At 45.6% G+C, this 11,346-nt stretch overlaps 1 protein-coding gene across 1 annotated transcript; it reads left to right on the forward strand.

The window, feature by feature from the left end:
* Nucleotides 1–2,030: 2,030 nt before the first annotated feature.
* Nucleotides 2,031–3,452, forward strand: LOC133460938 (nuclear factor 7, brain-like). The gene has a single exon (XM_061741653.1). The coding sequence runs from the start codon at nt 2,031–2,033 to the stop codon at nt 3,450–3,452; it is 1,422 nt and encodes a 473-aa protein (XP_061597637.1).
* Nucleotides 3,453–11,346: the final 7,894 nt, after the last annotated feature.

The following is an 11,346-nucleotide window of genomic DNA, read 5'->3' on the forward strand; positions in this document are numbered from 1 at the left end:
TGCCTGTCTCTCAAGGAGGTGTCTGGTGGATCTGAATAAGTGACTGATGACTTTATTTTAGAAAAATTATCAAAATTACGAATGAAAAAGAAAATTATGTTGAAATATGATATCATATTATGTTCCCCCTCCCTCGGAAGGGCAACATCAGCCAAGGACGGCATGAGGAAGGTTGCCAAGACACGTCTCTGCAGGCGTGTTTCATTGTGATCCTGTGAGTTAAAAATATCTCAACCGGTGAAACCGGTTCAACCGTTGTTGCAGTTTCCTCCAAAACCTCATTAAATGCTTTTGTCTTACTGCTTTCTCACTTATTTTTTTCTATTAGTTTTGTCGTATCAATAATTTTGTGTCAAATGCCAAGTAATGTGTCATTTCATGCTTTTGCTTATTTAAAGAGAATTTTTTTTTTTTCTGACTTGGATTTTTTTTTTATTATTTGTTTATTAACTCACACTCTTTACTTTCAGTTATGGATAAAACATGTAAATAGTGTTTTTATTTTTAAATTGAAATATGTTTTCCTGTTAAAAAAAACAACTAAACGATTGTTTCTGCAACATTTATTCACATTTTCATTTTGTATTTGGGACAGTAAAATGTTCTGAAACCTTTAAGTTTATACAAAACATATGCTTGGAGAGTCAGACTGTTAATTACTGAAAAAAGAAACAATACAATAATACAGTATATGTAAGAGGCTATTTAAAAAGGTATAGTCCGTGATGTTGGAGAGCTAGAAAGATTTGAAAGTGGCACCTCCTCCTCTAAGCCCCGCCCCTCCCCCCCCTCCCGTCAGCGCTCCGTCCAAAGCCACGCCCCCACAAACTTTGGGGAACGCGCATTTGCAGGAGTCCAGTTTTCCAGGACATTTTGGACAGCACATTTTCAACAAAACTACCCCATGTCTCATTCACCTGTAAGCGAGGCCGGTTTTAGGGGGGACAGGGGGGGGCTGTGCCCACCCAAACGTGCATCCTGCCCACCCAATCAAAGTTATGGGGATCCTTTATTTTTTTATCATTTTATTTTTTTATAAATATAAAAAAATATCTCAGAATATCTGTACCGTTTCTGATTGGGTGTGTGCACTGCGCATCATTTTTAGACACAACAATGAACACATACCGCAAAAGTTGTGTCTCGGCGGAGGGACCCGACGTCCCAGCAAAATGAGAAACAGAGAAGTTCAGAACAGCAGACACAGAGCAGACACTGAAGCTGATTTATGGTTCCGCATTACACCAACGCAGAATGGTACGCGTCGCCGCGTACCCTACGGCCTAGCCGTGGCAACAGAGCCTGCACGGCACCGCAGCGCACCGCCAGCCGCACCGGCGCTCTCCGCCCTCGCCGGGATGGAGACGCCTCCATCCCCACGGACCCCCATACTGGGGAGGTGGGATTTCTGGCTGCGTTTTCTCGTCTCAGCAAACGTGACTCGAGTGTGTGAAGTTTTCAAAATTTTCGACGTGACGAGTGCGCGCATGGGACAGAGGGGGGCGTGGGCAGGACTTAAAATGAAGGCATCTGATTGGTTCTTTCCCCCCTGCCAATCCTCTGGTCCTCTGACCAATCCTTACCATTCGGTGCGCAAAAAACAGATTGGTCAGAGTTTTTACAGGATTAAAGCTGTCAGAGAGGTCAGATTTTTTTCTTTCCTTTTTCTGAACACATTATTCAATGGCTACTCTCAGGATGGAAGGACCATTTCACCCAGTATAACAATAAATGTTTTTGAATACAATTACAGACTATACCTTTAAGTCTTTGTATGAACAGCTCCAGTGTCGCCTCCTACTCATAGGAATATTGAAATGTACCTGGTGACTCGTGAGGAGAACAGGTCTTTCAGGTTTAACTGAAAGATCATTGGAACATTTTTGACAGGACTGAACAGAGCTGAGACGCCGTTTCAGGGTGGAGGTTATGAACTAAAAACCTGAAATAAAAGGACTTAAATCTGTGATACAGAGGGACATTTAACTGGTGAGTCTACCGATTGAAGGATACTTCAAAGATTTGAAAAAATGGATGAAAAAACTCTTAAAAATTACCTGAGCTGCAACGTTTGTTTAGAGATTTTCAAAGACCCGGTGTCTCTGAGCTGCAGCCACAACTTCTGTTCAAGCTGCCTGAAAGAGTTCTGGGAACAGAATAAAAGCAGAAACTGTCCCATCTGTAAAAGAAAATCTTCTAAAGACCTTGTTGTGAGCTTTTCACTGAAGGAACTTGCCGACTCTTTTGCGGGAAGACAGACAGGTGGATCGTCTGAGACTGAGAAAGAAGAAAAGAGGGAGGAGGAAGTTTGTAAGAAACACCCAGAAATACCTCCACTGTTCTGTAGAGACGAACAGAGAGCTGTGTGTTCTGTCTGTGAGTTTTCTCTGCACCAGAACCACAAAGTGGTTCCTGTAGAAGAAGCAGTCGGTGAGCTGAAGGAGCAGCTGAAATCTGACTTAAAGTCTCTGCAGGACAAGAGGGACAAATACAAACAAGTGGAGGAAACATATAAAGATGTGGTTCAACACTCGGAGAAGCAGCTGCTGTCCACAGAGAAGCAGATCAGAGCAGAGTTCAACAAACTCCAGCAGTTCCTGAAGGAGGAAGAGGAGTCCAGACTGGCAGCTCTGAGGGAGGAAGAGGAGCAGAAGGGGAGGAGAATCAGCGGGGAGAGGAAGAGGATCCAGGAGCAGATCTCCTCTCTGTCAGACAGCATCTCTGCTGTTGAAGAAGAGCTGCAGAAAGACAACATGTCGTTCCTCAGCAGGTTTAAACCCACCCGGGACAGAGCCAGAGAGCAGAGCTCAGTGTCAGATCCACGGCTGCTCTCAGGAGCTCTGGTAGACGAGGCCAAACACCTGGGAAACCTGGCCTTCAGAGTCTGGGAGAAGATGGGGGACCAGGTCCACTTCAGCCCGCTGGTTCTGGACCCAAACACTGCAAGTCGCTCTCTCTATCTGTCTGCTGATCTGACCAGTGTGAGACATGGAGATACAAAGCAGCAGCTTCCTGATAATCCAGAGAGAAACGTCATGTATGCCAGTGTTTTTGGTTCTGAGGGTTTGACCTCAGGGAAACTCAGCTGGGAGGTGGAGGTGGGAGATCTTCCTCTTTGGATTATAGGTTTGGTTAAAGACTCCGTTGACAGGAAGAGAGAGACGTCTGCTTCACCTGAATATGGATTCTGGTGTTTATGTCATGGTGATGGAGAATACAACAATGGTGTTGGTAAGACGGTCACGGTGAAGACGAGTCTCCGGAGGATCAGAGTCCAGCTGGACTATGACGGGGGGAAGATTTCCTTCTACAACGCTGAAGACAAGAAACACATCTGCACTCTCAGAGACACTTTCACTGAGAAACTCTTCCCTTATATCGGTGTTGGAAAGTCTGGTGATGCAAAAACTTCTGAGATCAGAATCTGTCAGACAAAGAATAGATTAACCTGAGTTTGGCAGTAAATCATAATTTACTGCCAATTGGAATAACTTTTCCAAGATCAGGATTATTTTAAGTAAAAAGTTCACATGTACAAACAAATGAATCTCAAAACTTTGAAAATACGACACATTTAAAACATTCAGCGTATTTGTTCAGCGATGAATAAGATACCAAAATATAAAGGTTTGTAAAGTTGTGATTCTTTTTATCCAAGTTTGTATTCATGTTATAAATGTGCTGGAATCACTGGGATTAGATTTGATGTTTTACTTTCAAACTTTACTGTTTAAATAAATGTAGTAAACAGTTAAAAATATTACTTAAAAATCCACCATGTTCTTAAATCTGAGAACTATTTTTAATCAACCTGCTGATTTTATAACATTTGAAGAGTAAAAGTCAAATAAAATCGTTCTGTGTAAATGTTGTAAGTGTTCAAATGTCAGAGTTTATAAGTCGCTCCTCAAGTTTCAGTCCAAAGATCAGAGTTTTTAAACAAACTGCAACTAAAAGATACTAAAACATGGAAAACTGTTTAAACATCTAAAAACACAGCTGGTTCTCATGTGAGCAAATGTTTTATAATTGTTGCTTCATATCTTTTTAAACCTTTTTTAAATGTATCATGTATGTTAATTTCATAATTTTTGACTGTGGTTCATAAAACCTTCATATGTAAAACATTGATTTTGTTTAAGTTTCTTTCAATCAAACATCTGTATTAACCTGGTAAACAAACATGATCATGACTTATTTTAATCATTTGATATCATGATATAATAAACTGCATGTTATTTCTTTTTGGGGAAAATAAAACATTAATGAAGTGAATTGACTTCAGTTTAATGAGTCTGTAAAAACAGGGAGAGACAGGTTTCTATTTAAATGGTCATTTTCTTGATAACAGCTGAACTGTTAGGGTTTGGAACACCCTTCCTCCACCAAAGGGCGACAAAGCACCGCAGCTGATCCCTATCATCGTCCCCACATCCGACACCACTCAGCCTCGTCACCCAGTCTGCTCTTAAGCTTGCCTCCCACAAGTTGCAGTGTCGGATTATTCTCTCCAGCTCAGTATGTATGCTGCCTGTTTTCTTGGTCTTCCATGGTCTCCTGTTCGTGGACCTCAGATTCAGAGAAACTTTATTCATCCCCGAGGGGCAATTCAGGACAACTGAGCAGCATCCGCTCAGCTGCCGGCCGGTCGACCACAACGAGCACCGACCCTCCCTTCCTGGGTCCTTTGGATTACTTTTTCCAGCCTACTGTGAGTAGCCCTCCGGTCTGCGCCTTTTGTTTGGATTTTCCAGCCGCGTTTTTTCGGTCTGTGATTTTGTGTTTGTATTCCTTCCCTCCTTTTTGGAGCGCCTTTTGTTAAATAAACTTTGTTATACCTGAACCTTGTTCGTGTTGTCCTGCATTTGGGTCTGCCCTCCTTCCCTCGAGCCTAACATGAACACATTTTCTTGAAGTTAGAGAAACACGTGTAGCACGTAAAGCAAACGCAGCAACAATCCCAAGAATCAGAGAAGTAGAGGATTAATATTATAATACAGAATAAAAGCCAAACTGACAAAAAGAGACAAGTGAAACCTAGACAGAGAAGGGTGATTGAATAAGTTTGGAAACAGACGGAGCAGCAGAAAGAGTCTCCTCTCTCGTAGGACGTCTTTCACTCTTTCTGCTATCTCTCCAGCTTTCAGGCCACTCGGAGACATGTTTCCATCAAACTATCACTGGTTACACGCCTGTGATGGTCTATGTTATATTGTGTCTCAGTCCCTCTCTCTCTGTTTTCCTCTTCGAGGTGGAGCCAGCTGATTGTTAGATCTGGAGCACCTGGGCTGGGTGCTCCTCAGGAAGAGAAAAGGCTGGGGCTTCAGTCTTTCTCTCTCTTCATCCTGGCAGCACTCCTTTTGGTTTTGTTGAGCCTTTTGCACACACAACACCATACAGCACATTTACACACATCCACATGCATACTACTGATTTTACTGACTTTACACATCCCATTCCTTATCTTATTTGTGATTATTGATTTACCTTAATAAATATCTTAATTTACTAGTACGTTGCGTCTTTTCCCCTTCTTTTGTCATGGCCTTTGAGCCAGGGTTATGACAACGCCAGCACAGGTGTTTTATAGGTAAACCTGCGGGCGTGACTGGGCAAGCCGGTGTGTCTTAAAGAAATATCCACGTACCTTGACAGCAGGGGGTTCATTCCCCGTACACATGAAATATGTAACAGAGTGGAGAGATAGTCTCTTCACTCAGAGAACCAAGGTTACCAGGTAACCAAACGATCTAACTTGAGACGACATGGCGGGTCCTGGGTGGGATTTTTTGATGACAATACAGGGATGTCTGCAAGTCTGGATGTCATAAATGTGCAAATTACAGAACCATAATCTACAACTGAGTAGTAAAGTAAATAAAATGTATGTAATGTTTATTTTAATTCTTTCAAAATAAAGAACTTTTAACCTTGAATAAGACTATAAAAAATATTAAAGCCATACTTTTTTTAAGGTTACAATCTTTTTAACTCTGTTTTTAAATTAAATAAATCTAAGACTTTAATTTTAGATGAATGGGATTAAGGTTAGGGTTAGGAAAAGGAACCCGTCCCCCATAGACAGGAGGTGTCCGGTCTGTCCGGGCAGCTCCCAAATGACGTTTGTTCAGTCGTCATTCATGACCATTAGGATTTTTTTTTATATAATGAAAAAATAATTAGGAAAGTGAAAAAAGTGATTAATAATCAATAAAACAAATGTGTGCAAACTCAAATATATGTGTGCCTCAACGCAACGTTTCGACTCGTTTAGTCTTCCTCAGGCAAAGGCACAAAGAAACAGTGTTAGAAACTATTAATGTAAGCTCCCCCTGCTCTATTTACACCCTCCTGCTCTCTGTCACTGGATCTTGGGTTACTGAAAATTGGTTTTAAATAATAACGTCAAGTAAAATAAAATACAAATATTCTATTTTAAGGTTTTCTAAACCTAGACTTTTTTTTTCTTTTTTTATTGAGACTTTTTTTGTTTGTATTTATCCAGATTTAAAAGAAAAAAAAATTAACTGAGTTTCAATGTATTCTGGAGTTTTAATGTATGAATTAGTTTTAACCATGAATGTGTAGGGTTAGGGTTAGGGTTGGTTAGGTGAAGGAAAATAAACCAGTCCTCCCAGAGGAAGACCGGAAATGCACGGTCCATCCGACCGTACGCTACTCAGCCCCTCCTCTTCCTTAGGCTTATTTATAGTTTTTTTACTTTCTGACTTTCCCTTACGTCATTCTAATTAGTGCTTTTTTCTTGTCTTTATTTGTCCCATTATTTTTTCTTTCTCTTGGGTTTGTGCACGTCATTTCGGCTTATTTTAGCCTTCATCAGGTGTCTTTGCCTGTATTTCTTCCTTTAATTTAGTTAGGCGCCCCCAGTTCTTTTCCCTCCATTTCTGTTATTGGGTTTGGGTTAAAAGAACCTTCTTCAGGCTTGTAGGGTTTTGGAAGGTTTGAGTAGCTGAGAGGGCAGGGCTTGGTTGTTGTGTTTTTTGCTCTCTTGTTTATAGGGGAGGGGGAGCGTCCGGTTGGTCCGGTAGAAAAAAAAATAAGATAATATAAAATAAAGAATAAAAGGAAGCACGTTAACGATGGCTTATTTTAGTCTACCAGGTGTCTGTTGCAGTTAATCCTGTTTCAAACATCCCGGCATGACTCGCTGTCGGTGCTCTGATATGTATATTAGGGCTGGGACTTTATCACGTTAATTACGATTAATTAATTAGAGAAATATGACTCATTTAATCGCAATTTACTTTTGCACTCCAAACAGTGTGGAACGTTTCTCATTGCACGAGTTCCCGGTATAAGTTACCCGTAATACTGATGCACAGAACTCAACACGAGAAACAACAATGGAAACTAAACCAATGGGAAGTCGTTGCTGGGTTCGGTTGGCGGAAATTTTAGTTTTAAAAAACTACTGAGTGAAAAGCACAGTTTGTGTACAAATTGTGCAAGAAAGAATTTGCAGGATCACTGGAGCTCTTCCAGCCTCTGCTAGCACCTCAATGCAATCATATTCCTATTATTCATATTGCACTTTATGTTGATACTCAGTTATCAAAATAAACACAATTTTGTTGTTTAAGCTCATTTATGTGTCAATATACAAAAATCTATTTAAATTGAAAAATGTTGCTTCTAGCTTCTAGCACAACTTTATCAGCTTGGTGGGAATTTCTTAAAATAGCTAAAATTTCACTTTTTCCATGTGACCGTACACCCATATGGAACAACCCAGACATCGTGAAAAATGATAAAAAGATGGTTAACTTCGTTCAATGGAGAGATCAAGGAATACGGTACTTACAGCACGTAATTGTAGGAGGACAGTTTGTACCTTTCAATACACTTATTGTTCAATACGGAGTTAGCGGGAATAAATTTTTAGAGTATCAACAACTTAAGGCAATAATAAATAAAACATACAAAATTAGCCAATTAGATTTACAACTTCCCGCTAAGATAATAGATTTATTGAATCTAAGCACTTTAAAGTTGTTATCAAAACTCTACAGGTTAGTGTCTAAACTGGACGATTCAGTCTCTCTCCCGATCTCTAAGTGGGAGGCGGATCTCTCTCTTAATACCGACCAGTTTTCTTGGTCACAAATATGCTTAAATACGTTTACTATGACTAAAAACCCAAACCTACAACTTATACAGTACAAAGTTCTTCATAGAATACATTATACTGGACAAAGGATGTTCCAGATGGGCTTTGTCACCTCTAATATCTGTTCACAGTGCACAGAGAACACCCCAGATAATTATATGCATGCTTTATGGTTCTGTACACCGGTACAGAGGTTCTGGAAGGAGATTTGTGAGGATTTATCCACATGGATCAACCACAGAATCCCAGTGTGCCCCACGGTATGTATATTAGGTCACCTGGGAGACACTCAAATAGATCCTAATTGGACACACCGGGTTCTCACTGCCTTATGTATCGCAAAGAAAACCATTCTAGTAAATTGGAAACAAAAATCCAGTTTATGTATCAACCATTTTAGGAATCTTTTATCAGATCATATTAGTAGTGAGATAATGTCTGCCTCCACGGAACAACATTCGGCTGAATTGCACTCTCTGTGGTCCCCGTTTATTGGCTTCATTACCTAGTGGGGGCGGGGGGGTGGTGATCTTGGGGTTGGGGGTCGGCTTGGGGGGTCTGGGGCGCGGGCCTCTGGTGGCCCCTGGGGGGCGGTGGGGGGGGCCGCGGGGCCCTGTCCCTGGCCGGTGGGGGCCTTGGGGGCCTGTGGGGGGGGTTACCTCATGGCGGTGGGGGGGGGTGGCTGGGGTGGGCTCGGGTGGGGGGCTGTGGCTGGGGCGTCTCCGGGCCTCCCGGGGGGGGCGGGGCCGTGGACGTGGGGGTCCCACCCGGAGGGCCTGGCCCTGCCTGGGTGGGGGGTGGCTGTCTGCGCTGGGGGGGCATTGCTGCCTTGGTCCTCCGTCGCTGGGCGGGGGCCAAGTGCCCCTGCGGATGTGGGGACTCCGGGACCCTTGGGGTGTCCGCCGGGGTGGCCTCGGGGGGGGGGTGGGGCCGGGTCCGGGGAGCGGGCCTCCCCTGACCGGGGGGTGCACGGGCGGGCGCGACGGCGGGGTGGCACCATTCCCAGGTATCTATGTCTTATGTTGTCAGTATGAATGGGAGGATGTTGGACCGTTTCCCCCTCCGTCTGGGGGCTCCGGCGGCGCCCTTGGAGGTACGGTGGGGCCCTTGCCCGGCTCGGGGGGCCGGCCCCCGTCTACTGGACGGCCGGTGGGGGGACGCGGGTGTCTTATCAGGGCCGGCTTTGCTGGTCCTGCTTCCTGGCTTCGGCCTCCGCTCCCCCTCTTGCCCCCCCTACACGATTCATACGCACATAGGCGAAAGGCGGGGGGTCCGGGTCGTGGGGGGCACTGTCCCGCGGGGCCTGGCACTCCCCGCCTCACGGTTTTAACAGCAAAATAGACACTGCACATTCAACACTTTATAAATACACTTGACAAGGACACGTAGTTCGGGACGGGGGGGGGTCGGTGTCAATCGATACTTGGCCCTCCCTCCTCCCTGTTTTTATGGCATTAATCACATGCACTCAACACAAGGGGCGGGAGAGGGGTCCCACATCACCCGCGTTCCCTCACCGGCCTGGGCCTGGGACGGGTGGGTCGGGTTACCCGGGCCTGGCGGGGCCCGCCGTGCAGCCTGGGGTGCCTTCTGGCGGTGCTGGACCCCCCCGGGGAGGGGGAAACGGTGCGTGATTGTATGTCTGTGTCGGTGAGAATGCGGTATGGAAGGGTCCTGCCATGGAGGATTTGAGCCTCCATTGGCAGGACATCAGAAACTTAATAATTTATCAATAATATATTATACAAAGATGGTTATTATTATTATTATTATTATTATTATTATTATTAGTATTATTATTATTATTATTATTATTATTATTATGTATAGTATATTATATTATTATTAGTATAGGTATCGGATAGGTGAATGGATGAATGAATGGGATGCCTGGGTCTGGGGCCCTCCGTTGTCGGGCCTGCGCGGGTGTCGCCTTGTTGGGGGGTTCCCTCTCTCCGGGCCCGTCTCCGGTCCCCCCCGCTGCCTCTACGGCGGGGCGCCCCTCTGGTCTTGGAGGGCCACTTTCGTGGGGGACGGGTGCGCCTGCCCGCGTCGGCGGCCGGGGCGGCTCTGTCTCTCCGGGCAGGCTGGCCCCCTGCCGGGTGGGGGTAGTTGGCCTGAAGGGTGAGGGCCTCCTGGCCGCGTGTCCGGCCCGGACCGGGTGGCCGGGGATTGCCTGGGTCGCGGTCCGCCGCCGCGGGGTCCCTGGCTGCTTCTTTCCGCGCCGTGGGGGCCCCGCCCGCGGGCCCCCTCGGCCGCCGCCGGGTGGGGGGGGGTCCTCGCAGGCGGTGGGTTGCCTCCCTCCTACTTCTCCCCTCTGTGGGGTTGCCGGTGGCCTGGGTTCCGGGCTCTTCCTTGTCGGCCTCTGGTCTCGCGGGTGGCGGGGTTGCTCCCCCCCCTCCCCCACTATAGATACACTTCAGGTGGAGCTTTGTTTGGTTTATTACAGTGATTCTTAACCATAGGGCCGCGGCCCACACTTGGGCCGCGAGCGCCATCTAGTGGGCCGCCAAAAAAAATTCAGTTTTGTACGTGTGGGCCGCGAGGGCCGCGGGACTGCATAGCAACTCCCAACCAAATGAGGAGAAGAAGACACTCAGCTAGCTGTACGTGTAATAGTAAGAGAAATGGTGTGTCTTTACAGAGAAAATCCTTCATTTTGCACAGAGTAGGTTTAGATCCGCCAGGATCAGGGATCGATTAATTGGGTCTGCGCCCAGAGCGAGCGAGAGCGGCGTGCTCATTTATCCCGGCGCGTCCCCGCGGCCGGGGAGGTCGGCTGAGGCTGCCGCTCGGGCGGTGGGCTCCGTCGTTACTGCTGAAGGATGGTAGATGTAGATGCGTGGGCTGTCGTGTCTGCTGGACTGGACTGTTCGGGCTTTCGAAAAAGCATCGGAAAGTAACTGCTGCAGCGCGACCAGAGAGCTGCGGTGCGGGCTGTGCCCGTCGCAGCTGATCAGGCTCGGATGAACCCGACACACTGAGTCCTGACAACTTATTAATGTAAATAACTTAAAGTAAAATCAAACTAAGTTTTGTCCTCGCTGTATTTTTAAATATGCAACCCGGAATGGACAAATTCATCCTGTTCAGTCTTCCCACTGGGACAAAACCAGTGTCTCATACGTTCAGAGACCGTGGCGTTCAAAGTGCAAAAGTGAAACGCCACTGAAACAAAACACAAAGTTTTTCATCAAACATATCCACTCAAGTCTGAA

The sequence above is a fragment of the Cololabis saira genome, chromosome 15, assembly GCF_033807715.1.
Source record: "Cololabis saira isolate AMF1-May2022 chromosome 15, fColSai1.1, whole genome shotgun sequence".
In the NCBI taxonomy this organism is placed as follows: Eukaryota; Metazoa; Chordata; class Actinopteri; order Beloniformes; family Belonidae; genus Cololabis; species Cololabis saira.